Source organism: Dermacentor andersoni, chromosome 7 (genome assembly GCF_023375885.2).
Source record: "Dermacentor andersoni chromosome 7, qqDerAnde1_hic_scaffold, whole genome shotgun sequence".
NCBI lineage: Eukaryota > Metazoa > Arthropoda > Arachnida > Ixodida > Ixodidae > Dermacentor > Dermacentor andersoni.
In genome coordinates, this window is record NC_092820.1 from 75,103,360 (window position 1) to 75,131,260 (window position 27,901).

General features: G+C 48.6%; 2 protein-coding genes across 3 annotated transcripts in view; both read right to left on the reverse strand.

Annotated features, from left to right (window-relative positions):
* LOC126534282 (uncharacterized) overlaps window positions 1-6,581 on the reverse strand; it is a 52,108-nt gene extending 45,527 nt beyond the window's left edge. The window contains exons 1-4 of the mRNA XM_050181553.3: window positions 6,291-6,581; window positions 4,876-4,978; window positions 1,611-1,702; window positions 999-1,087 (exon numbers count right to left, since the gene is read on the reverse strand). Coding sequence (XP_050037510.2) covers window positions 999-1,087; window positions 1,611-1,702; window positions 4,876-4,936 — 242 coding nt within the window. The 5' untranslated portion in view covers window positions 4,937-4,978; window positions 6,291-6,581. The remainder of the gene's footprint in view (window positions 1-998; window positions 1,088-1,610; window positions 1,703-4,875; window positions 4,979-6,290) is intronic.
* Window positions 6,582-25,441: 18,860 nt separating this feature from the next.
* LOC126534281 (galectin-6-like) overlaps window positions 25,442-27,901 on the reverse strand; it is a 77,531-nt gene continuing 75,071 nt past the window's right edge. For both annotated transcript variants that reach the window (XM_050181551.2, XM_050181552.3), the window contains 2 exons: window positions 27,364-27,550; window positions 25,442-27,106 (listed from right to left, as the gene is read on the reverse strand). In XM_050181551.2, the coding sequence (XP_050037508.1) occupies window positions 26,966-27,106; window positions 27,364-27,550 (328 nt within the window). In that variant the 3' untranslated portion in view covers window positions 25,442-26,965. The remainder of the gene's footprint in view (window positions 27,107-27,363; window positions 27,551-27,901) is intronic.

Genomic DNA, 27,901 nt, shown 5'->3' on the forward strand with positions numbered 1-27,901 from the left:
AAATTTTCCGCATATAATTTAGCGCACATGATTAATTTCGAAATCCAAGCTCGTGACAGCTTATGGCACTTGGCAGGAGTGTTCACGTTGTAGCAATGACTTTTTTTACACTCTGTTTATCGTATCAAGCACTTACACAGCATCAATAACTGTGACACACTATAATGTGCGAATTCAATGTATTTGAACTATTTTTTTGTGCATGCGATTCCACAGATCAGACCCTCAGGCTAATGAATGCACTTCGAATGCTCAACAACTCGAATTACATATATAAAAAACAAAAACTCTGGATCCATTTCACGTGTAGAGGTAACACTCCACTTTATTCGTTACGTTCAATTTGAAGGCGTAGTGCATACGTATACTAAATGGTAATATGGCCATAATTAAAGTGGTACTTTTAGATTTCTAGCGATTATCTCAGATAAATGGATATTTATAGCAAACGGCATGTTCCTTGAAATGCAACTTCAGTTTGTATGTAAACAAAATTGTGAATATGCGCACTTCTATTATAGATTACCGTTTATACTCTTAAATTACTAGCGCTTATCTGAGGAAAATGTATACTTCTATAAACAACACATTCTTGAAATATGACTTCTATTCATATCTATGCAGAATTGTGGAAGTGTGGAAATGTGCACGTCTAATAATAACCTCTAATGAGATTTGATATACTATAAGTCACCTTGTTTAGAGTGTAGCACAAATGACTGCATACGTATGTGTATCTAGGAGGTAATCTTGCAGTTAGATATATACCACGTCTGTGCGGCGTTTCACGAGTGAAGCCGACTTGTTTCGTCGTGAAGTTCCCAACCCGCAAGCCGGTGGTACCCTCTCCACGCCCCTCCCCCCCCCCCCCCCCCCCCCGCACACACACTTTTCGAGATATAAAAATTAAGTCAATGTGGCGTTAACAGGTATTCCCTGTAAGAAAAAAATAAGGTTTGGCATTATCCTGAACCAAGTTTATCTTTCCCCACCCTTACCTCTCGGCCTGTGGTGCCAACAGTCCGAAGATGTAGACCTCCGTGTCGGCCGTCATGTTTGCCGGTATGAGGAAGTGGTCGGGCGTTACCTGCAATATTGGAGCGGAATTTCGGTGCAATGACACCCCAGCTTGGAGGTGTAGATGTTTCGACAGCGGAAGGAAAGATGAGTCGGCTGTTATCTACGCTCTGTGCAGCGCTTATCTCTATATAAAAAAAAAATCTGATCGATTTGTGAGGCTTGGCGTGCGTAAGCAACACGTTGGTCATGAGCGACGAGCTGTAGTGTGGGGTTGCGAATTAATGTCGACTACTGCGGGTTCTTTCAGGTCCGCCTAACACTAGGTACACAATCGTGTTTTTTTTTTTTTCAATTCCATTTCTATCACAATGCGCAGCAAGTCTTAGACGTCAAGTCGTGCGCGTGCAGGAGCATGCGTACCTTCAGTCCCTTTAGGCAGACAGTGTAAACTGGGAATACAGCGACTGTCACATATGGAGTCAAACAGGAGTCAAGCAATTGCTCTCGCAGCCTATTGTTCAACCGATTTACGTCCAATGTCCGGCCTCAGGCAACACAAGGCAACAAACTCGAGGAGCACGTATACTCACTGGAAAGCTGTACTGGATGCCGTCGGCTTGCCGGACTTTGCTGAGCATCTGCATCGCATCCAATTGTGGGCTCTGGGCGCCACTCACCAGGCCTGTTAAACGAGGTTTCGAAAAATCCGCATTGTCAACTGATCTGATCCATACCCTCCGTACGCTTGAAGTAGCCGCTTTGTAGTAGTGCCCGTCTCGAATTACTATAGGCAGGGCCGTACATGGAATACTAAATACATTTTAAAGGGGTACTAACTACTAGCGCCTTAACATACGGTAAATTGTAAGATTATGTAGCGTGCAGGGTTTGGGATAGCTTGAGGAACATTATAACAAATAACGGGAGGCAGACAAGACTTGAACTATGCTATAGAGACGAAGGCACCGCAAACTTGCAACCGGTTGATTCCCTTCGAAACAAAAGCCTATGTGTGAACAAGTTCCTAAGAATAAAAAGAAAGTTATAGGCAACACGTAAACTATAATACAAAAGCCAAGGCCGTAAAAGTCAAGAAAAACAAAAGGCCAAATCTGTAGCCTTTTTTCCCGGTTCTCTACAGGTAAAGCCATCCGGGGAGAGAGAGAGAGAGACAGACAGACAAATAGATAGATAGATAGATAGATAGATAGATAGATAGATAGATAGATAGATAGATAGATAGATAGATAGATAGATAGATAGATAGATAGATAGATAGATAGATAGATAGATAGATAGATAGATAGATAGATAGATAGATAGATAGATAGATAGATAGATAGATAGATAGATAGATAGATAGATAGATAGATAGATAGATAGATGTCCCGCTGCATCGGGGAGGTGTCCAGAAAGGAAATTTGTGCCCTTATGTCCTGTAAGATTTGGAGTCGGGCTTGTAGGACGATCGGAGGAACTTGGGGCGACAGGACTAGGCGAGCAGGATTTATTTACAGTATCTACATTTTAAACAAGAGATACATTTACAGTCTAGCGTGACTCCCAAATGGAGCCCGCAAGACAAAGCATACAGCAAACGAGCACACAGCTCACGAGTACATTGACGAGCACAGTCTAGCCACCGACAACAGCTGTTTATATCCACTTCGTGTTCCCTAGATCCCTAGGTGACTCAAAACGTTCGACGGCATCGTAAACAAGCCGCCTCTCTGCGGGACGGTTTACACACACACACTCACACACAGGTTTCAGTGCCCCCTCCGAGGGCAGACGACCTTTGCAGCGCAGTCGTCGTGGTGTGCATTGCCCTGCGTCCCCGTAGCCAGGTGGTCACGACCGACCCCAGCCGGCGCCTGTAAATTCCAGAGCTGCCTTTCTCCTGTTCTCCGAACGAGGCGCATGGTGGATTAACGCCGCCGTAGTCAAGTTCTCCAAAGGAAGTTCACGGTTGGTTAGCGCTGTCCTCGCTGGTTCTCTGAAGGGCGCCCCTTCCGCGGGTGGATCGAAACACGTGCAGCGGGCTGAAATAACTTGCACGTTGCCACCTCGGCAGGCCATTCCTAACAGTCCTAAGAAACCTGTCAGTTTTCCGTGACCCCCCCCTCACGCCTCTTCATTCTAACGTCTAGTTTTTGCATATTAATTTTCCCGTATAGGCTTTTAATTATGGGTGCTTCTTTGATACCCATTTTTGTATCGTGGTTTCAAGCCTGGAGAAAAACATTACGATCTTTTCCATCATTTCGCAGTCATGATCACATTTCGCAGTCATGATTTATAGTCATGATCAGTCTTTCACTTGTCCCATTCAGTTCATTATTATAGCAATGATGATGTGAGGGGCCGCCACACGGACCACCAAGCTGCATAACCGATGCGCCGCCACCATTGCCGGTCTTTGGAAAATTGCCCACTCTATTTAAAATGACAAGGGGAAAAACATGGGGGGGGGGCACCTTATACACAAGGCCCCTGCTGTATTGACAACAGACTTTGTTCACTTCGCGAGGGCTTCGTCGTAAAGGAGAAGTTTACATCGGTGTTGTCACGCTGAAAATTTACAGACGTGTCCAATGTCTCCACGTAGCCGTTCCAAGTGCTTCCGTTGTGTTTCTAGGCCACTTAGGTACTAGCACATCTTGCACACGTCTAGGCACTAGCACCAGTTGGTAGCAGTCCACAGTTAAGTGCGGCGACCTCAAGGCTGGATACGCGGATCAACAGCTCACGTTTTTACGACCGCAGCGTGCATTCTCCTCGGCTATTATCTCCCAAAAGTACACACGTTGAGTATATGAAGTTAGCTCACCGCTTTCGCGCTACAGGCGGCGCTGAGAAAGCAAGGGCGAGGTGACAAACGGCCAGTTAGGAGGTTCGGCGGATGTAAGAGGGGAACGCGGTGTCTCAGCCTGCGTAGCGCCGTCCAGAGCGATTGCTCGCTGCCGCAGTGAAAAGTGTCCCGAAGCGACGTTGTTCCGTTTCCTAGGCAACCCGCGCGAGTTCGGGCAGAAGGTAGCGACAGAATTATCCCCCTCCACAGTCACCTGACGTTTCCGGGCACGCTTACTAATCTTCTGCATAACATGCTATAACCATGGATGAAACAGAAAAAAAAATACTTGGAGGGAGGGTCACGCGACAATTTTGAATCCTATTCATAAAGAAATATAAATGACAGGCTGATGGTTAATGGGCTCGTCATCATGTTAGGCGAGCGGTAATTTCTAGCCGCCTAGCACACGTAGAGGGGGGGGGGAGAACAAAGCGCTCGGTGGGTGGCGAGGGATGGTTGTCACTCAGGTGACACTAAGAGCTATACCACGAACCAAAAAACGCCTTGAAAGGTCCGGCCACTTGCACGGCATACTACCCATCAGTCAATGCGCACACAGGGCCCGAAGGGAGGGAAAGGCTCAGTCAGAGGCACTTGTCTTGCCGAGCCTATCTGCCGAATGTCATGCTTGAGGCATCAACCCAGCTTGTCATTCCAGCTCCTTTTCTTTTCTTTCCTCCACAGCAGGGGCGTAGCCATGGGGAAGAGGCTTAAGGGGGGGGGGGGGGGGGGGGTCAGGGAACACCGGGCACGTGCTCCTACACAAATGTATTAGTGATTTTGTGTACCAGGCAGACGCCTGCCCAGCCCCTCTTCCAACGATCATCGGTCAAGTGGGTACCCCTCACCTCCAACTCGTTCCTTAAAAAAATTCCTCGCTACGCCGAGAACAAACGGTACGCTGGCACTCACTCTCCCCGCTCGGTTCTATCTCCGCCCTATGCGGGGGTGGTTGATCGCCCGCAGGTGTGTGATCGCCGCTATAGTGGCAGCCTTCTTACCCTCTTCGGGCGGCGGCGGGGCCGGTGTCGTCTCCACTGCTATCGGTCCTTCGTCGGCCATGTTGGAGCCGCCTCACCGAACCACCGAGGACGACGGCGGGCCCTGCGAAACGAAACAAGGGTTTCGCCCGAGCAATGTGAGTATGATTAAGCCAGGAAGCAGTAGGTTCAGTAGGTGGGCTGTCGTTTTTTGACGGCGTTGCGTTTGACCTATTGCTCGACATCTCCTAGTTTTCACCAACGATGGGTGCACCTTACTGGAACGCCAGCGTATCTTGACCAGGTTCGTTAACTCGATGGAAGTTTGCTTTCTATGTAGGTGGGAGGGTACTTGGAGGGTTAGGCACTGTTCAGTTAAGCATCATCTTCTGCAATTTCATTCATATGACGGTGGACATTACCATATTGGAAACAAAAAAAGTACAACCACTTAGCCATGATGATCGTGTACAATCGTTCTCTTTTTTTTTTTTTGCGCCAGGTATTAGAGAGCGACATAAACGCTAAGCAAGCTAAGCGTAATATCTCAACTGTCGCCGCTAATGAAAACCACACACAGAAAGCTTGAAAAACTTGCGCACTGTACTGATTTTGAGCGCCCCAGCGCGGCCAGGAAACGGGCTGTCAGAAACTGATCATAGCTACAGCAGCGCATCGAGATAATTCTACACTGCGTAAAACTGAAAATGAGGCAGCCTTAAATACCCCTGGGGCCGTACACAGGCTACAAGTTGAAAAGAAACCTTCAGTCAGGTGCAGCAGTTATGGCTTTTGATGAGGACAAAGTCGCGATCGGGATACCAGGCTTCGGAGGTCGTACAGCGGCACGTTCAGAATTAAAATGACTCTCACGTACACGGGTCCATTCAGCAATGAAATATCATACAGGTAGCTGAATTTACGCCTAAGCCCATATGCATGTCGCATTCGTGTAAACGCGGCATGTTTACATGTAAAGCCGCGTTTACATGAATGCGACAAGTGGCACATCGCATTTCTAGAGCATCGCGTCCGTGTATGCGGCGCTAATGCGCTAGCGAAGAGGCAATCCCATTAGTGCGCCAAGAGGGTAGATCGAGACGGCCAAGTCGATTCACGCGGTGCATGTAAACGCTTGCGTATCGCATCGAGGGAGAGGGAGACAACAAATGAGACGACTGCTGGCGTGTGCTCTCCTTCACACAACCGCGAAACGCGCATGCCATAACCACGTGCCGGCGTGTTTGAAACGATAAGCGTTACATCACGTATAACCGCCGTCGCATAGCTATTATCGTGATGCGCTACGGGAAATGTGATACGTAGCCGTCCCGTTCGTGTAAACGCGCTTGTAGCCCTGAAGTAGCGTTGGTACCCCGTAAATCGTTTGTCAACAAGATTTACGGACGCCCGAATCGCACATTCGGCCCACCTACCTTCCGAGTGTGAAGAGCAACTGTTCCTTCGAGTGGAGGAGGAGCAGACGGCCGCCGACGGGTGTCTGGGCTCGGCGAGCCCAAGCTCCGCCGGGGAGACGCGAACCCACGCGCTCCCTGGTACTGGCGGGCGGGGCCGCGGCGCTGGCGGAGGGTCCGCTGCTCGAGGCTAAGCCCGAGTTCGTCGTCGAGGCCGTCGGCTCACAGCCTGGTCGAAGCCGGACATCCGCGCCCCGTTCGAGGGAGCGCGATCCACTGGGAGCGCGCGCGCCGGGACAGCCGTGGCTTTGTCTTTCTTTTCCTTCGTTTAAAATCAAGAAAGGGGCTGACAGATGGAATAGCACACATGTGGTATAAAGTTTGTAAACAGGGATAAGGTGCCTCAGAAAGGCTGGCGAACGTTTCGATAGGAGGACCTATCTTTGTCAAAGGCGGCCTCGTCATCCTCGGCATGTTAGTTTTAAAGGGTTAGGGCAGTGACGTCACGTTTGGGTATTGTCGGTGGTAGTTGGTTACAAAGGGAGAGACTTCAGAGGTAATGAGCGCTGTCGCCTGACGTCTGTCAGCGTCGTTCCCAAGAAGAGGGGCCAAGAGCGGGAGAGTGGGAAGGCGGGGAGAAAAGAAAAAAATAAGCCGCGGGGCACCAAGAGGAAAAAAAATATTAAAAGAAGAAAGAACAAAAAAAACAAAGAAGGAAGGCATGGGAGTGCTTGGGGAAGCGAGAAGTTAGGGAGCATTCAGAGGTGTCATTAGCGTCATGTTCTTGTGGCATTAGAAGAGCCGGTCAGGCGGTCAGTGCGTCAGTGCGTTAGTGCGGTCAGTGCACTGACCGCCGGACCAGCTCTTCTAATACCACAGAATCATTCCGCCAATGACACCTCTGAATGCTCCCTAACCTCTCACTTTCCCAACGCCCTCCCACGCGCCCTTCCATTTCTTTTCTTGTTCTTTTTCCTTTTATTATTTTTTTCCTCTTCGTGTCGCCCCCGGCTTTCTTTCTCTTTTTTTTTTCTCCCCGCCTTCCCCCTCTCCCACTCTTGTCCCCTCTTCTTGGGAACGACGCTCACAGACGTCAGGCGGCAGCGCTCATTACCTCTGAAGTCTCTCCCTTTATAAGCAACCACCACCGACAACACCCGCACGTGACGTCACTGCACTAACCCTTTAAAACTAACATGTCGAGTTGTTCTTGCGCTTCGGAGAATGCAGGCAAGACCGACGGAACAGCGCTACGGGAAACCTTTGTTTTGAAAGGCACTCCACACGACTTCAGTAAGTCGTCGTTGAACTCGTAATCCTCTGGACGAAAGTGCAGCGAGCACACTTTGCGATTTTTCGGCTCTTTGCCAACGCGCTGTGGCAGAGGTACGGGGTGGAGAGGGGGTAAGATGTTCAGCGTTCGATAACATCACTTGCAAGCTAAAGGCAGGGTTTGAAGAAGCTTAGTACGATAGACGATGCCTGGAAGTAGGTACTGAATAGGGAGCTCTTCCTTTTCTGAAAATATATGTCTTAGGTATTGACGACTTGTGATCCCTGTTGAGATGGACGAGCCCGGAGGCGTGCAAGGAATGAATGGTTTCGCGATCACCAAAAGCTGCATCCCTGACTGATTCTAATGTAATTAACCGTTTCTTTAACTGAATTATTTTGCTGAAAGATAACACTAGATTTCCTTGTAATACAGTACACAAGCGTCCATTCCCATAAGCGTTATAGGCATTTGAATGAAGAGGGCAATGTATTCCCTATACGGGCGTATGAGAGATAAATTATCGACCTCAAATATAATATGAGACAGCATGACCGGTGCCGCCTCCTATCGTCTTAGTGTGTCCCCTTTTATTTATTCATTTTTAATACTCCTTCACCCGCTTCCCTATATAGGCGTTGAGCCATCCTTACAAATTGTCCATCCATTTATTTTTCGTTTAGTGTATGCCAATTCGTCGTCAACTGCAGGTTCCTCATAGCAGTGGCCCTTAAGTTCACTAAATCGGCCTCAACGTTGCAATGCTAGCGGGTGCCTGTCGTGGTGGGGATTTTGTCCGCGATCTGCGTCAAATCACATTCTACTGTCATCGCCTGACTCAATGAATTCCCCTTTCTGATTCCTTGTCTCTGTCTTTCTCGAAGCATGTGGTTATCATCCATTTCTGCGTGGCCGGTCCCTCCCTCGTGGGTATGTATGAACCATGTTTGTTGATGCCGCAACAACGGACAAGTCCTCGATTCCGCACGAAGTTCGCGCAGAACTTTCGTAGCAGTGGAGTTCGCCGATAAGGGAAACAAAGCCAGCCGTAAATAACTTTCGGAGCGGCCATGACGAGAGACTGACTTGGATTTCCTCAATCATCGAAATGCATCGCGCCGCGTGTATAGTACGCACTCCCTTTGCGACTGGCCCGAGGAAGGCGGCGCATAAAGTAAAAGGAACGCGCGCACAAGGACATGCTGCCCACGAAGAGATGCTCGACGGACACGACGGCAACAACAACGTCCGTAACGCCGACGACGCTCCCTAATTCTTGAGTGCCCTTCCGAATAAGTGCGCGTCCCTCAAAGCGCTTTTTGCCGTTGTCGACGCTAACGGACAAGCAAATTTACGTTGGCCACTTCGGTTCCCGCATTTCGCTCTCCGATCCCACCCCGTCACGGGGCATGGCAGAGTTGGGATCCGAAGATTCTCCTCGTTTCCTTATTCCCTAGGGAGGCGGTTGCTGGAAATATTGAAGCAAGGTTGCGCCCAAGTACCACTGGGTCGCCGTTACATTTGCGTCCTTTCTTTTAGGCCGTATTGTATCTAGTTTTACATTCCATGTCATTCTTTTATTTTTGACACGTTTAAGGCTTAGATTATTACGCGAGTGCGATGGAGACTCGGAGAGTTGCGGGATGTCTTGCATTCATTCGCCTGCGCTATAGAGAAACATAACGTTGGAAGGAAAGTGCTTCCAGAATGCTATTTTCAACTCGCGTTGGTTCTTTAGAAAAAAAAAATTTCCCATCTCAGATTTTGCAGAGCAGATACTGCGTTCTTTTCCTTACTTTGCTCATTCTAGTTAGATTTCTTTCTTTTTCTCCCTACTCTGTATCTATTATTTCTCTTCCTCTTCGGTTGTCAAGACAAGTAGGCGTTGCTAGGCGATGCGCCCCGTTTTCGTATTCAATAGCAGGAAGTAATAAGAACTGCAAAGAAAGAGTGGATGCTTTCCGGCTCTTGTGGTCGATTTGCATTCATTCAACTCCCACTTTGTGGTCCTGCGTTCGCTAGATAAGATATTACGTTGCTCTGCGTGGGTGCTTTATCTGGCCTGACGCTTTGTGGATTGCTCTTCCTATATTTTTCCCCCGGGACCTTGAATCTCAAGCTACTGCAGATGGAAGAGGGAGATTCTTTTCTTTCTTTCTTTTTTTCGCATCTCTCCTCGGCTACTTTCTAACGCAAAGTCCAAGACGGGAGTGAGACTGCACCCTACTTCTCCTCACGCATTATTCGTAGTTACGCGTCACATTGCCGTCCTTGGCCCAATTTGTTGATTTTCTGTTTATCTTTGGCTGTATAGATACACTTCGCCAGTGAAACCACCACTTTTAGATTGGACCGAGTATCCCGTCCATCACTGGATGCTCTATCCTGACCTTGAGCGTCATTCCGAGAAAGGTCCCGTGTTCGGGACAACGCGTACTTCTCGTATTCTCTTTTCGCGACGTCCAGACATGCGACGCGCATTTTTCATCGCGTTTGCCCGTAAACAGGGTCGTGTACGCGCTCGTGCGATGACGTCAGCCTGTACGTCATCGGGACAGGCGCTGAATCATTGGAAATACGGGGAGCTTGAGCCCTCGCGTCTCCATGAACGCAAGCAAATGCGAGTGCTTGTAATACGCGTTTTGTCTCCCGTTCTCGAAGGACTTCTGCATGTAGAGGAAGTCCGCAAACTACGTCTTCGTAAGTGAAGTATATATACAAGACAACTAAAATTGACTGATTTACGGGGATTAACGAGCCAGAGTAGCACATTGGATATGAGAGATGCCGCGGTGGCAGTATATTCAGACCAATTTGGCCACACGTACATCAAATGTGCACGTAAAACTTGACACGAGAGCGTTTTTTACCCGTTCCACTCCCATCCGAACGCGGATTCGAGCCCTATACCTCGCGCTTAGCAGCAAGTAGCCTTATAGCCACTAGGTCGTGTGACACGGCTGGTGACTTGGCAGTTTGGATCAGTTGGTTATGGCTGTCAACCCCAGTGAAGCGAGACTGCTAAAATTATTTATTTTTCGAAAAAGAAGGAAAGCACGCAAAAGGTGTTCGCAGCACAAGCGCTCAATCCTGCTTGACAAAGCAGAGAGTTGCAAAATATCAAGTCGCGCAGAGCCCCGTCAAATCTTCTCCGCACACCGTCATACAGGCGTTTAAAGCGGTAAGCTGCATTTGTGGGGCGAGCACAAAGAAACACCTTACTTACAGTCAGCTATACCGTTACGTTAACAGATAGCCAATAAACTGACCCACATGCAGGGCGGAGCATGCCCCTCGAATACACAACGATTGGCCGTGTCCCGCTGCCTCCATTTCCAGAGACCCCGTATTGCCAGCATTGCCATTCATCAACGTCTCGGCAGCCGCGAAGGAGGTGTGCGCCAGTCCCCCTGGAACCTTCGAAGAAACTACAGTGCATGCTCCTGGCACAGCACATCAAGAATGTACTGGGCCAGGAAGCCTGAGTCCAGGAAACATTTGAGCAAAGGTCTCGGTGCCTTTGTTATTGTTGTTATTGTTGTTGTTATTATTGTTGTTATTATTATTATTGTTGTTGTTGTTGTTGTTGTTGTTGTTGTTGTTGTTGTTGTTGTTGTTGTTGTTGTTGTTGTTGTTGTTGTTGTTGTTGTTGTTGTTGTTGTTGTTGTTGTTGTTGTTGTTGTTGTTGTTGTTGTTGTTGTGAGTGGCCGTGAAACATATTCACAGTGGGCGATTGGCCCTCTTGGGCTGGAATCAATTTTATTTCATCCTCATCATCAGCTTGAAGAATAGGACTACATAAAAACTGGAAGCTTGAGAAGCTTCAATCACCACATGACGTGCACTCACCGTCCCACGTGTGCCTTGAACTAAAGAAGAAAAAATTAGCACGTCGTACGAGTGACCTACATTTTCTTTATACAGTCGCCTACCAACAATCGAAAATCGCGTGCTGGTAAAATCACGTACTGAAGAAAGCAAAAGCGCAGCAGGCCTTGCTGTCCGGTGCCGACGAGAAAAGACGAAACCAGACTATACCAGCTACAAAGTCGATATCAGCAGCTCTGTTCCTTAGATTGAAAGTACAAGTGACAACAACTGCTTAACGATGGCTAACTGAAACTCTGTTGTCCCCTTCACCGTGGCCGACAATCGATCGCCGTTCGCTTTAAAGAAATGATTGAAAGCACTGCAGTCCAACCAAGAATGTTAACAGTGAAGTCGCTCATCTTTTTTTTTTTTTTTTTGCAAGCAAGCATTGATCTGCGGTCGGCAGTGAACTTAAACGAATTGTCGGTGTCTTATTTATTCCCTTGGAGCTATTTAAATCAACTTCGCCCCTTTTGAAGCATGGGGAATACTTTTTCGTTCGAAAAGGAACTTGAAGTTATCGACAATTAGGTTCGACTGATGACGTAACCTGGCCAATGCTAGGTTACCTTTCCTTTTAAAAAAATCCCGGAATCAAGTTGGACTCGAATAACAAGCACTATTAAATCAATATTCAAAATTTTGAACAATCGCGGATAAGTAGTGGAGACCGGTCCCTGCAATGCCAACTAGCGCAGTGCCGTGGATGTGGTGTGGGCGTCGAGCGTCTTCAGGCCGCCTCCGTATGGTGCAGCTGACGGTGCCCCGCCGGCCAGCCTACAACCGTGCGGGCAAGCCGCGCAATGTTTCATACGTCGAGATGCAAACAAGGCGCGCCAAGCACCTACGGTTGGAAAGGTCGTACGCGTGAACACGACAATGTAACCAACCCAACTTAGTCACTGTTATGGGTCATAAGTTATCGCTGAATATCGTGGGGCGAACTGCGTGTCTGCCCTTGGCAGCTGAAAGGGACACTTTGCTTCGTACAGAGAGAGAGAGAGAGAGAGTTTTTTATGCCAAGTATACGCGATTTGTTATGGGACTGCCCTGCTTTCAACAGTGCTCTCCAGAGTTCTCTACAGAGGTACGCAGCCGCTGCGCCAACACTGGAGAAGTGCATTAATCAGCAGGTTCAGAGGCGGGATCGGCTCCTGGCCCTCTACGAATTTGCAAAAAAAAACGGCACTGACAGAATGATTTCACGTTCTTTATTTTTTGTTTCTACAATCCTTCCACACTTACACTTATGAGCCATCATTCTTTAAAATAAATGAGTCATTCATTCATTCATTCATTCATTTCTGTCAGCGTGTGTATATTCCTCTACTTCCTCTACATGCTACTCTGCACGGGGAAGGGGATGAAGAACTGAAAGCCCCTATGGGAGAGAGACGTCGGCAAAAAAAGAAAAGGAAGATTGAGGACATGAAAAAGGTGGACTTCATATTTACTTGTGACGCGATGTAAAAAGAAAGTTCGACCGTTCTAATGCTTAATTTAAGGGTCAGTGCTTAATTTAAGGGTCAGAGATTGTTCACGATCCTGTATACTGCAGGCGAGGTCAAGTAGAACGTTGCCTTGTGAAGCCATATTGTACATCTCTCATCATCACATCGCAGCAATTGAAGAATAAGACTCGCTATATCGACATCGTAAGGCAACATTTTAGCAATTGCGCCCTGAAACATCTGATACCATCATCATTATGGAATGCGGCAAATATGGCAAGCATCACCCAACACTGAACTCTTTTTCTCTACAGGAGGGTCGCAGAACGTGGTTCTTCTGTACATGCGATAGGTCCAACGCCGTCGATTAGAGCCCAAGGCTCAAGGCCCACGTTGCATGCGCTAGCTATGGGCTCCAAGGCGTCTTGTCGAGTATCGATGATCCAACAAGGAGGATACGGGTGTTGTTGTTGGTGTTTTAGCCTGTGACACGTGTGGCTCCTACCCACGATGGGGGATTGGCAAAGAAATGGCTGGATTATTCCAAATTGATATAGAGCATAAATTTCCTAATATCTATGGGAATAGCATTGAATAGGGTAGAATTACCTGTTAAAATAAAATCAGGAAGGTCATGTTGAATGAGTAACAATTAATTTAAAAGTAAAAACAAAAAAATAAGAATTTAGCAGGGCATTCGTTTATATTCTGTAAGGAATGTTTGGGCAGCGAAGCATGCATCCCTGCGGCTGAATCCTAATGTGGACGCCCCGAAGGAAAGAACTGCAGGTTCTATCAAGTCCAGGCCAATTCTTCGAAAAGGTGTCTCCAACAATCTTTTTCTTAACGCAGTAAAGCGGCGACAAGATACAAGAAAGTGCTGTATCGTCTCCTCCTCATCACAAAAAGAACAGAGGGGGGAGGGAACCAAACCCGACCTGTGTAAATAGATCGGGTGTTGGATCGGATTGGATTGGATATCCTCATTCGATGGCGCGTACCCACTGCGAGGGATTGTCCAAGATTTGGATGGTATTAGGAAGATGTTGGTAGTGCAAGAAATTGGTAAAAGTGTCACGTGGAAAGGGATAAAAATAATGCTTGAAGAAGTTAAGAAACACACGAGCGTTTCCGAGATGTCTTCGTCGTCAGCGGCAGACTCCGATTACGACGACCTCTGGCGGCCGCCGGTGGTCACACTTTTCTTTAGCGCTGGCAGAGATGAAACTCCGACTTGCGTCGCGCTGGGGAAAAACCTCAAGCCGCGTCTCCTCTCGCATCCAGAAGAATGACTTTTAAAAAAGAACCCAGGGAAAAGTGAGCTGCATCTTATGGCCGATCTGTACGTGCATCATTGTCCAAAATTATTTGTCGCGTTTATCGTATTCACGTTGCGAGCACGCTTGGCTTAGCTGCCTTCTTTGTCGCCGTCACTGTCTGGCGCCAAAGATAAGCCTTGCTTAATGCGTCGTTGAACGTGATGGCAATGATGATGATAACGTTAAAGGCAGTGGCACTTACCCACACAACGGCATTCGCCGAGAGTCGGAGGGATTTCATAAAGGGATTAGAGAGACGAACTTCAAAAAAAGAAAAAGCACGAACATAATAATAGATAAATGAAATGCAAGTAACCTGGTTCATTTTATGGAACAGTATTTCTGGATGAACAATAATAAATATATCTAAAAAGTACGGATGGGCGAAGAAACAAATTTCCAGTAATCGTGGCTGTTCTTGCGTCTTTTACCCGGCCGCGGCTTAGCGGCCATGGCGTTGCGCTGCTAAGCACGAGGTCGCGGTATCGAATCCCGGCCGCGGCGGCCGCATTTTGATGGGGGCGAAATGCTAAAATGGCCGTGTCGCTTGCATTGGGGGCACGTTAAAGATCCCCTGGTGGTCAAAAATAATCCGGAGATCCCCACTACGGCGCGCCTCATAATTGAATCGTGGTTTTGGCACGCAAAACCCCAGAACTCAATTCTTGCCTCTTCGTTGAATGAGCCTTATATGAGCGCACATTAGGTTATCAAATGGGCCTTGGTACGCGCAAGCTACAGCAGTCTCCCTAGCGTGCGTCTTGTTCACTGCATTATGCTCGTTTAAAAAAAGAATAGTCTCGCCATCCCGGCCCTGCGAAAGCGGATGACCAGCGAAGTTGGTGAAAACCACCACTGCAACTGCTGAGGGGGGTACGCAATCCTTTATTGCTCAGTTCCTCCTCCGGCGCATCATTCCTTCGCAGGACAAGGTGGACGGGCGGACTTCTCCTATTGTGGAGTTCCACGCCAATACGACTAGCGGCGCCACGAGGTCGCCGGTCGTATTGTCGTTTCTTTTCCCCCATGGCTGCTCCTCGTATTGACACTGCTCCTCGGGATTCCTAACTATGCGTTGACTATACCCATAGCGGTGCTGCAACAACAATGAAATCAGTTGCTAGGCTGGTTCTTTTGCATATGAAAGAGTAGTGACGTCACACCCCACGTCGCAAGCTGCCGTCGCCGCGGCAGCGTGCGTAACAGTAATATATAGAGGGATATGTATGTGGGGAGCGCTACGTGTTTCGCATTCTTAGCAGGAGTGCCTCCTCATCGATAATGTAGTTTGGATGCTTGTTTTCTGTTTGTTCTTTATTGAAACCAATGCTGTGCTGTGTGTTGTATGCGTCATACCAAAGAATGTGTGAACTTTTCAAAAAAAGAAAGCGTGAGGACGACTGTGTGGTACAGGGCCAATCAGGGACAAGGGACGCAAGAAAATCGAGGACAAGCACTTGTCCTCGTTTTTCTTGCGTCCCTTGTCCCTGATTCGCGCTGTACCACACAATCTAAAATGGAAAACCAACTAGCCGAAACCATCACCCTTCTGAGGACGACGCCACGAAAAATTCCCACCAACTAGAGGCTAACGCTAAAATTTGCGTTGTAGTCGTATTGTTGTCGGTGATGATATCTAAAACGCTTTAAATATTGAACGGACGCTGTTCAGACCTTTTACGGGACTATACATGGGCGCTGTCATATTTGTCCACGTGACAGCGCCCGCCATTGAGCATTTTCTGATCGACGTTTGCTCGTGTGTATAAAAGTTGGTCGCGGCGGCCCCTACACGGTTCACACAGCCGCTATTTCGGTCACCACGGTGAGACATGAGTGGGTAGACTCCACGAGCCTGTGGCCAAAGCTGAAGAGGTAGTGCAAATATACCTTTCATTTATCCATTCTGCCTGCGCTGTAATCCTAATACTGTGCAAGCTGTTACTATCGGCCAGAGGGGGTAGCTACCCTCTAGCCTCTCCTGCCCCGCAGTGACGAATCATTTCGTGAAGGTAACAATGCGTCCTCCTCGGAAAGACTTGCGGTGCCAGCAAGGCGAGGCACGTTTGGCGGACTGAGTATTGTTTGTTGGTTCACTGCCGCCTTCAAGGACCAATGGGATCAAGAAATTTCTGCAGAAGGGTGTTCTAAGGCGTTTCCTCACGGACTCCGGTAACCGCCACTCTCTTTTGACAGACGCTCCTACTAACTGCGGTGTCATTCTAGGAACCGAGACATGCCAGCTTGAGTCAAGCGTGGCAATCTCCGTCTACGAAGCTCCCCTCCTTCCTGTGGGTTGAGTGAAGAAAGGTGCGGGAGTGAGTGTGGGAACCGTCGGCCTAAACGCGGGTGCTTCGACGACTTTCACGCTCCGAGTAGACGAGGGGGGGGGGGGGGGTCAGTTTTCCCTGGCCTAGGGATCTAGAGAGGACAGTGGGAGTTTAAGGGAATATTTCGGCTCCTCAGTGTGCTTCGTTTTCAGTCATGCTAGACTGACGAGCTGTCCCGTTCTCCACTCTTCATTTAGATATTGCAAATAAACCCCGTACTGCTCGTTCTCGATGAGAACATGTTCCTCCTTTCAACAACGTCCTTAGCATGGATGAGTCGGACGACGGCATGGGCCAGCTACACCTTTTGACATGCCCGACCCCAACTGCTACAAAGCTTACCTGCCGAAGGCGATGAATGGTGACAGCCTGATGTTTACTTATTACTTTCTATACTCTAGCGTTTGCAGCGGTAGATTTGTGGCAACATTATGGTTGTGCACCTGCTGTGTTCGTTCACTACATGTGCAACAACTTCGTTGGAAAATGGGCCCGTGTGCGCACGCAGAAAATGCCGGCTTGCAACCTGCTTCCACGACGGTGGTTTGTTCTCATCGCGTAACCCTTGATGTCAGCTCTGATCAGATAATTTATAAATTGTTTTCTGATTGCTCACGCAGCAGATTAATGTGCATTCGCGTATGCGTGGCCAAAAATGTTCCAAATGACCGAGCGATCGCTCGCCTGCTGTTTGCGCGATTCCCGGCGCAGAAAAAGAAAAGAAGAAAGCTCGCGGTGGCAGCCTATATATTATTCCACGTTCGACTTCGCTGCTTCGCAAAGTGAAATTGCTCGAGTATGCGAGCCGCGCTTGCGTGGGGAGAACGTAACGCTCGCTTGCATGTTTTTTCGAAGTTCAACATCGTGTGATATTTCGCTTCAGCGGTGACGGTAACTCTGTATTGTAGCTGCAAGTCATCTTCGGCCTGGCACGCCGTAAACTGCACGCCGTAAAAGGTCTGTGGTCACATGTGTGCGTATGTATGTATGTATGTATGTATGTATGTATGTATGTATGTATGTATGTATGTATGTATGTATGTATGTATGTATGTATGTATGTATGTATGTATGTATGTATGTATGTATGTATGTATGTATTATCTATGTATGCATGTATTATCTATGTATGTATGTATCTCACGCGTACGTATACTTATCCTTATCCGTATACTTATCCTTGTCCGTCTTTCTTGTCTCCGTGTTTTTATTCGCGCTAAGTTACTACTTCAAGTATACTTACCCCACTGAGAATATTAAGCCTCGCAAATGATACGTGCAAGCGCGCATTCACTCGGTACTCCCACGCACGTCAAGCGAAGACGTCCGCGCATCGCCGTACCTTAATTAGGAGACGATCCCCGAAAGAATATCAGCGAGCGTGTCGGGAATAACCATCCGACATTTTCGGCTTGGCACTTGGTCTGCGAAAGGCCTCGCCTGCTTCTCATTTCGTCGTCTGCTATAAGTGTCCTTCGTGTATACGTGGGGGGCCCAAGGCATGCGCATCGGTAGAAGGAGCAAAAAACTTCCGCCGGGACTCGTGGCGAGAAGGAAATGAGATTGTGCACACAGAAAGAAACAGAAGTACGTTACGAAGACGCACTTTCAGTAATAGCCGTTGCGTCAGGAAAACAGCGAGCTCCGGAACCGTTGATGCTGCCAAGAGGGCCCGCAAGGGCGCGCGTAGGCGTACGGCGAATATCTCCGCCGGGCGCGCCACCTAGATTAAACGTGGGCACTGGCGCGTCTAACCCGATGCCCGCGTTGCATTCGTGCTGCATCCTCCGGAATTACGTAGTCTGCGCTTTTAATTTTCCGAATACGTTAGTGATGCTGTTTATGGACGCTGGCATGGCTCTGTGCGCTTGCTTTTGGCTCGATCGGGTGCGACCGAAAGCGTGTTTGCACACGGTATGTATTTATATTGTATGTATGCATGTATGTAAGCCGCAGCTGCAGTCCCCGTCTCCAAGAGTTGCGTAATTAATATTGTGAGAGCTGTCTTGGCGTAAGAGTTCGGTGTCCCCATTCCCGTTTCGACGTTATACCATGCGTGGCTTTCACGGGCTCGGACAATGCCAGAAAGGACAAGAAAGGGACAAGCGAATACACATTCGGAATGACAGCCTATATTAGCGGATTGCGCTGCGCATACAACCATTCGCATAATGAAATGCATCTCATTTGACCGTACACCATTTCATTACGTGGCGTACTTGACAACTTCTTGGCGAAGCTTCTATAAGAATTTCACAATGCGAAGTATTTTTTGCACGTTAGCCGATTTGCAGCTGTGGTATGTGTGGCCTCGTGAGGTGAGCTTTGAATACGAAAAGAAATTTCTCCTGCTCTGTCATTTGAACTAGGGTCCGAAAGGGCACAGCAGCTGTTTGTGAACTAATTGGAAGACGTAGCCGTTAGTCGACAAACGCCTTGTTTTTCAAGGCAAAGCATTACTAACCGCGTGGCGCCGAGTTTCGCCGTCGCCAGCAATTTCACCTTCATTTGGCTGCACTGCTGCGCCGTAGCCTTGGCAACGCATCACGTGACTCGCCGCGCCGAACTCTAACGCTGCCGCCGGCTTGGCGCATGCGCTCTCCGCAGCTGGGTCGCTGCTTGACCGCGTGACTCGCCGCGCGCCTTAGGCGTGTCGCGCCCGCCTTGTCAGTGCAAGCTTGGCCGTCTTCGAACGTTGCGCGGGAGCGGGAGGCTTTCAGCCGTCGTCGGCAAGCGGCTTCCGACCACCCCGCTGATATCGCCCGGCGAACTCCTTCACTAGAGAGGGTCCGGAATGCAACAGGCGTCGCACCGTCGAGACAAATGTAGCGATCACGCTGGCACCCTGTCCAGTTGTGCTTCAACGCTACACATGTTCGTGGCATCCCTTTGCATGTCTAGCACCACAGGCGTCGCACCGTCAAACGATGCGTGTCTACCCGAGCCTAATCACAGTCATGTCTAGCCACCGACCTAGGCACGGCGGTCATACCTGGCTTAACGATGAATGTTTACCTAAGTATAATAATTACAGCTAAATCAAAGGTTAGCCAAGTGAAACAAAGACTTATCCAGGCTAAACCAAGCTTTTGCTTTGCATATCCAGGGTTAGCTCAGCTAAACCGCAGCAACATTTTTTTTGTTATTATTGTAGGCCACCAGACGCTTCTATATACTCTCCGCTGGCCGACTAGCCTTTCGACATAATTTTCGCGTGCGTCACATCGAACAAGCCACGTCACCGAGCAAGCCTCGTACCATCGTCGTCGCCGTCCTCGTCGTACCACCATCTTGTCGTTATCACGCACACGCCCGTGACACACATGGAATCCACCTTTTGCACGACCGCATCGGGCATGTGCCGTATACCCTATAAAGACGAATGCCGCAAATGCTTCGGTTGTCAGCGTTTCACGAGGCGAACGGGTAGCGAGCAAGCAATACAACTGACATGGATGCGATATAAAATTTTCTTTAGGCCAATGACGACTGCGTGCATTGGTTGCAGTTAGTGCTTCGGGCTGCTTAAAGCGGCGCGGTTGCTAATATCGACAATGTGAGGTGCAGTCGCACGATGACAGGTCGCTGAAGAGTGGTCTGCTTCTTATGGCCACGAGCCAAACTGAATGCTGTGTGAAACGCAGATTTCTTCGTCGTCACTTCAGAACCGCCAATGACATATGCATGTCAGCAGCTGCGGGCGTGGCCTCCGCTGAACTGCATAAACATGGGCTCAAATTTCGCGTGGGCGAATGCTAAGGTTCGCGCATTCCAGCTTTCAATACGTTTCGACTTATTAACGCGAAAGCACCACATGCCCCATTGAGTGAAAACCCGCCGTAATCGGCGTGACCAAAAGATGGTACCAAAAATGGCCGACGGTGTAGACAGTGAGAGAGCGTAAACCTTTATTTTCAGATCAACAAGATTTGAGTCCGGCGTGTTTTTAGTCGGTCTGGGCACCCACCGCGGACGCGGTTCCGAGACCTTGTCTCGAAGCGGCTTCCTCGGCTCGCTGGACAGCCCAGAGTTGTGCTGTCAGGTTCGAGCTAAGCAGTGCGGTCTTCCAGCGCGAGCGGGGGCTGGCGGTGGAAGAGACGGAGGGGTCGGCACTGCCCGGCTTGTTTGTTAAGTCCCGACACTCCCATAACATGTGATTTAGTGTGCCGTGAAAAACACGTAAAAAAACGCTCGGATTGATGTCAAATTTCTCAGGGAGCTTCCTGTAAGCAAAATAAATTAATGGCCTTGTAAAGAAAATTTGGCACATTTCGGTCTGAGCGGGAATCGAGTCCGGGCCTCCGGGGTGCGAGACGCTCGAGCACGCTTCCCGGAGGCCGCGGCGGCTCCACGTTTATGACTGCCTTTACGCGTGCGTCATTGCACACGTCACGTCGCAGCCATTTGGCTGACGTTTGTCATTGGGCAAGCGCCGGCTCCGCCAATGGGGAGGAAGGGGCGCCGCGTCGTGAGTGTATAAAATGAGCACATTCATGACGTTCTGCGGTCCAGAAACGATGTAATGCTTTCGCATTCCCACATGTAAGCAGTCTTTAGTGTCTCTGCGGAACTTTAAGAGCACGACTACTAAATGTAAGTGCAGGCGGTGCTACATTTGCGTTGCGGTTGCGCTGTTCTCCCTCAGCGGCTGGAGAGGACAAAGATAAAGCATTTATTAACAGAAATTAAAAGAGGCCAGTAGTGGAACCTTCAACTTATCCTTACTATCGTGTTGCGCCAGTGAGAGGACCTCTCAATTAGTCCGGCCTAATCGCACGTAGTCGGGTCGAATGGCGGTCGGAACGCTAGTTTTGCCGGTGTCCTCGGTACGGAAGCCCATCACAGTCTGACGAACTGTGGTCGTCGATAGTACCGGCGTGGCTGTCAGCATCCGTGTCGTATTCCTGTATTGCGATGCAAAACTATCGTACTCAACGCGGCTTATAGGCGCACAAACACCTTTCAGCTGCCTACATGCAGCCCGCCTGCCTGCTGTCGCGGTGGCCGGAGCCAATTATTTCGTTTTAACAGCGGAGCTGTTTAAGCTTTTAGTTCCGCCGTGGAGCGTTACCAGAAAACTCAGCCCAGCTGTGCGCCGCCTTGCGTTGCCTCGAGTGGACAAGCGCAGCGAAGGATGCAAAAGTGAAAAGCAGTGAGAGCAAAGAGGCGCGAGTAGGAAAGCAGAGAGGAGGGTGCAGCGGAACCATAAGGCGGAAAGCAGAGGAGGGTATGGGGATAGCGTGAGAAGAAAAGCGTAGTGCGATGGCGATGGCCGCAAGATGGCGCCAGTGTAGCGCGCGTCGTTTAGGAGGTCTGTCTGCGGCGGCTACTGTGAATCGCGCCCACGCGTCACCCGTGCGCTGGCTCTCGCGATCCCTAGATTAGCGAGGCAGTCGCGCCACAATTCGCTCCGCTTGCAACGCGCCGCACGAGGCAGATTTTCCGCGCCAGCCAGTATATCGTGAAATGAAAACACGTATACAGCTGCACTCAAATTTCGTATCAGAGAGTATCGTAATCGTCTGTGAATTTTTTCTCTTAAACACTACTATAGTTGCGTTCAAACCTGTTGAGAGGTTGTCTAAATGCAAGCACTCCTGCGCTTCCCACGCACCTGAGCAGGAAAATTGCAGTTGCAGTTGGCCACAGTTGGCAAATTGAAATTGCAGTTGGCCACAACATGAAACTCACCCTTAACTACACACCAAGGAATTCGCCGACTGGGAGAAGCATGCATCGCCATAAATAAAAAGAAAAAAAAAGCATCGCGCTGGAAAAGTAGAGGTTATCCATGATTGACAGATCCATTGATTTATGGGGACTTGGAGAGGAGAGGATAAATTATTGGGGAAATGCATGGAAGTCAGCCTGAAGTAACATTCCTCTAGCCCGCTACTCTGCTCAGAGGGAAGGAGTGAAAAGGAGAGGCACGAGGACAGATGATGAGGAGAGACAGTAGGATGCGATTATGTACACGTTAGGGGCGGCTCGTTCAGCACCTGGATTCTATGCCTTTGCTAACCTACTGAAAGAGCCTTCATAGCTTCCTTCGTTGATATTGTCGCGTTGTAGTGACGGTGAAGAACACAATAGCGAAAACTGTAAAACGCGTCGACTTTCTATACGTGACTCGTTGGAGGTTCCAGCGTAATCGATGGTGTCGGCGTGCCTTCCAGAAAGTACTACACGATTCGCGTGGCGCATACAGTCAGGGAACGCAAGGTTCGGTGATAACATCGATAACATTCGCAAAACTTCGGATGTGTACAGGTGAGTCCTGCGCCGAGCGATAACGTCTAACTTTTGTTAGCCGGTGAAAAGGGGTCACCGGAGAAAGATAAACAAGTACATGTGTCATTATTATGTCCGGCCAAGGGTCCAGTGACACTTTCTCACTCAACAGTTTGTCGTTAATTAGCTTGAATAATATGGTCAGTGCCTGTCGTTCACAGTTATATTTGTATGACTAATGTCCCGAGGCAATAAAGGGCCCTGAATGGGCGTCGTGTTTGGAGGACCCCCGGATTTATTTTTGCCGCCGGGGGTCCTTCAAGATGTACGGTGCTGTCAACTGTTAGAGTACACGTGAGCGTAGACTACGCGCGAATATTTCCCTCTACCAAGTGTATGATTCCCTGGCTTTGCAGCAGATGACTTGTGGATGATGGCGCTGACATCTTCACACTTTTGTAGTTCATTGACTTCTGCCGGCGCTAGCAGCTCGAGGGCTGAAAAGGCGAACGACTCACATTAGAGCGTTCTATTTAACCGTGGACTGCCACATTACGCGAGAGTTTTTATTTTTCACACGGCTGTCGCCAGAAAGGAGTCAAACTCGCGACCTCGTGCATAGCGGCATGAATCCATAGTCAGTGACCCACCACAGCGGTCGCAATCTAAAAAAAGTCATTAGTAGAGCTATTCGGTTTCTTCGGCTCTACGATAATGTTATCATTTATATCCCAGCGAGATCCAAATAATAGTCTGCCAGCACTGTAAAAACTGCCGAGGTTACGTCCAAAGATCAACGTATAGTGCCGCCAAAGACGAATGCAGTATCTCGCATGGCATAGGAAACGGTAATGTTCTGCCTAATGAGAAATCAGTAAGTTCGGTTTGCCTTTGCGTATATTTCTTGTTGCCTTGTAAGTCGCTTTCCCGTCTGCGTCTGGAAAGAAATTCTCTCCAATTCACGCTATGAAGGTGGCAGGACAGCGAAGCTGTAAACGACACTTAGAACGATTACCCATTGCGACGTAGCTTGAAATAATTGACATTGGGGCATTCGCATGCAGTTTACCTAATTATTAGCCTAAGACGTTTCAACGGCCTGCGTCTTGGGTTGCGCCGCTACTACGTGCACCAACAAGGAGTGGACCAGAAACAAGAGAAATGTACTTAACCACACTTTCGCCGTGCCTGGTGCGCAAGCTGCTCTTCAGGAGTGCTCACTACACGTGGCCTTCCCACACCACTGTCCCAACGCAAATCGATTGCTAGGTGGGTTCTTCTTTTACATACAAAAGTGTGGTTACGTCGCTCTTTGCTTCGTATGCATCAACTGCCGCTTCCCGACAACTGCCCTTTATGCGACTGTTATCTTTACCGGTAAACGCTTGCAGCGGACGCCTTGCGCGAAGGCAAGCTTTCTGGTTCTCTTTCTTTCTTCCCCCCACGCGTCCGGTGCCGCCACTGCCGTCGATACGCGAAGTCGAGGGCCGTCTGGTGGTGCCGCATGGAAACCAGTGACGCGTGCCTTCCGCTGATTGGTTGATTTTTTTGCCCACGAACACGAGAGATGCATTAGGTGGTAGAGATATCCGGCTTCGCTGTAAAAAGGCATGCATAGATGTTTATGCAAGGTCTTTTGTAGTTCATTGACTTCTGCCGACGCTAGCAGCTCGAGCACTGAAAAGGTGAAGGTCTTATCGAAACCTTACATGAAACCTTTCTTTTATCGTAAGCGAAGCATTGGTGATGTCCAGAAATGCGCAAAAATGAGAGACTGTAAGTGGTTACCCCACATTGAAGTTCACGCAACGGCTCACCCCGTGACGTCACTAATTTCGACAGCGTCTGCCCGAGACTAGTTCACTGGTCGCCGAAAGGAAGCATGTCATTGTGTTTTGAAACGAGCCAGGGGCTCAGACTGTTAAGCAATCGGGACCTTTTCTGCGCGAGAACGAGCACAATATGTAAGAATGCGTTATCTGTGACGTAACATCTACGTACTGGATGGTCTATAGTTATGCCGCACGCAGGAAGGACAACCCGTGAAGCCTCGAAACGACAGACACAGTGCATACGCTCAACAGCGTTCTTTATTTTCCGACACATATGCCTAATGGAATATGGACCCACAGAAAACATACCTTTCACTTTGGTGAAGGAACTGAGATTGAATGATGCCGTGGCATCTATACGTATAGACAATCGGGAACTACCAACATACCCATTACGCCAGTGCGGTTGACCTGAGTACCGGTGTTTAAATTTAGGCGAGAAATGAAAAAAAAAAAATGTTTCAAAGAAAGAACAAAGTATGGCCTTCAATTTCTTGGTCAGTAATTAACACTTTGAAGTTAAATAAAGGCAGTTAAAACGTTACACCATACTTCACTCCTGACGTATTGTTTGACTAAAAGTAAAATGCTTGTTACCGACTTTATATGTTAGTGTTTGCCTTAACTGTGGTAACAAGTTCCTGTAAGAGATTGTTCCTAGTCTGTAAAAACTGACACCTATAACAACAATTATTTTTGTTTTTTTGTTATTCCTGTGCCCACCCCTGCTACGTATCGTATGCAAGATAGCAGTACATGTGAATAAATAATTATTAATGAAAAACCTACTTTATATTTCTACTGAGGGGCCCTTTTAGGCATACCCAGCTCTGAATCAAAAACACCGAAGGAGAAATTGAAGAAGCTTTCTTTTGAAACGAGCAAAAGATATTTTTATTGCACTTTTTTACATATACATAAACCGAATCGGCTTTATGTTAATCTCAACGGACGAGGCACTTGCGCGTTGCTTCCGCGTACAATAACGCGTAGAGAAACGCGATGACTATTAATGATATTCCGATCTGAAGGCTGCACCAGAAACGTTGCCTCCTTGTGAATAGAAAATAATGGTTGACCGGAAGTAGGCTGCCGTTATACTATATCTTGCTGTAAGTACGCAAGTGCACGCTACAAAAATATCGCATTAGCAAAACATTTGTATAACGTGTTTTTCACCAGAACTAGTCTCACGCTATACAACTAGCGAGCTACGTCACTACAACAACCCTTACCGCGAGCCGCCTGAAAATTATGCAAATAAGCCGCAAGACGCAATAAAACCGCTGCTTATTTTTGAGACGCATAAATTTTGGTACGTCTGCACATATATAATGAGGTTCAAAAACGTCGACACTGTTTAACATATCTTTTGTGAAGAAAGCGTGACATTATTCGTGCGATGTGACTGTGTAACGTTGTATCCCTACTCATTTACGTAGACGCACCAAAATACGGCATATATCGTGCCACGACAATGTCGAGCATTATTAACAGTGCAAACAACCAGCCGTACGGCATGCTCTGATGCATCACAGAGTTATGGCATCCAGGACAGCGCTGTAGATTATGCTTTTTTTATTTTGTTTTCCTTGGAAATGAGAGCGTAACAATGTTCAAGCTAAAGCTAGCAGCTCGTACCTCTTAAGTTATTGGCTGGATTGCGCGAATATTCGTTCCCAACACAACGTTGCCGTAGTTTCAGCAGTGCCCGTGAAAAAAAAATTGAGAAGGGCCGTGATCGCGATGCTAAACCACCGTAATTCTCTTGGCAACAATTTAAACCCCTAATTGCAAACCTATTATCAGCTGCTAAGTGGTATTCATGCACGAATTTCCTTCGATTTGCCATTACTGTTAAAAATGTGTCCGAAAACTCAGCGATGTGCGTACAGGCGTCGGCAAAACTTTGCAGGCCAACTAAGCTCGATCCTGGGACATGTAACAGGACTGACGTAGCTACCCTTATGCCTCAATGCTTAAATGCGCTGCCTACTAATGAGAGCTACTGTCCTTGCTACCCCATGCCATTGGAAAGCTAGGTTTAGCGAAGGCCCTTTGCTGCACGCTCCGTTATAACATTTATGCTGATGTTCTCGGCGAAGTGTTTGTTTTTCACGAGAACTGCTCAAACTTTCGTATGGCCCGCTGAACTTTTGTCAAGCGACATTGTTATCTAACACTGTAAGTACCTCCATTGCCAGCGAGTGAAGCCGGGCAGTTCGCTTGCGCCCGTTAAGACGTAGCTCAGTTACTGCCTGCGACAGCGCCCCCTACGACGCCCAAGAAGGCTTTACGAACGATGTGTTTGTACACAACATCGGCCAACGTGTTGTCAGTTGCGAATATTCGCGCATATTCGCCGCGCGTAGGCTGTGCGCAGTCTATGTTCAGGCGAAGACGACGCGGTCGACGATGAGCGAGCCGTCGACGCAGACGTAGTCGATGCGCGAGCAGTCGAGACGGTGCGGGAAGTCGGCCAGGTAGCAGCCGTTGACCAGCACCCGGAACTTGTCCTCTTTGCAGTGAACCTGCGAACACGGAAAGCGGACGAGAGGAGGCATTAGACGAAGAGCACATTGGGGGACGAGAGCTTGCTATTAAACACAGTAAAATTTACGATCCACTCGTATAAAAAAAGTCGAACACACTTATAGCCAAGTCGCAGAACTACACCGAAGTCGGGGCTCAGTACAAAACACGGAACAAGGTTTCAGGAAGGCACACGAAGTCGGGCACGGAACGGAACAATCAAAAAAGAAAAGTCGGGTCCACGCGAGACACGCACCTGAATCTCGAAGGGCGACCCCTCGGAGAAGGGGAACTTGTCGCCGGCGACCTGCACCTCCTGCTGCCACTGGTCCCGGTCTCGGGAGTTGAGAACCACGCTCCGCGGTGACGTGTCGAAGCGGGGGTTCAGGTGCAGCCCCATGTCCGCGGTGTCGCCCACGTCGGTCTGCAGGTTCACGTGGAACCTGCGGGTTCGAGGTTCACACTGAATTCAAGGCTCGCTCGCACGCGTGGGAATGGGGTGCGTGGACTGTGCGTTGGTTCATCCGTCTCGTTATTGTTTGTTCCGACTAGCGAAATGTCTTTTTTGTGCCAAGGAGATTGGTGAACACGACAGGAGTGCCTGACGATGTGGCCGCCCCGTCTTTCACATCTTATTGCGTTGCAACGAATCTTTCAAAGGCAATAAAAGCAGCCTGATGGCTGTAGAGAAATTCAGCCACGAATCGAAGAATGGGTGTCGTGTCAAGAAGCATCAGTGTTGGGGGAGATAGTACAGCGGAGGGAGAATAATTCATTACACAGTCGGTCAGTCG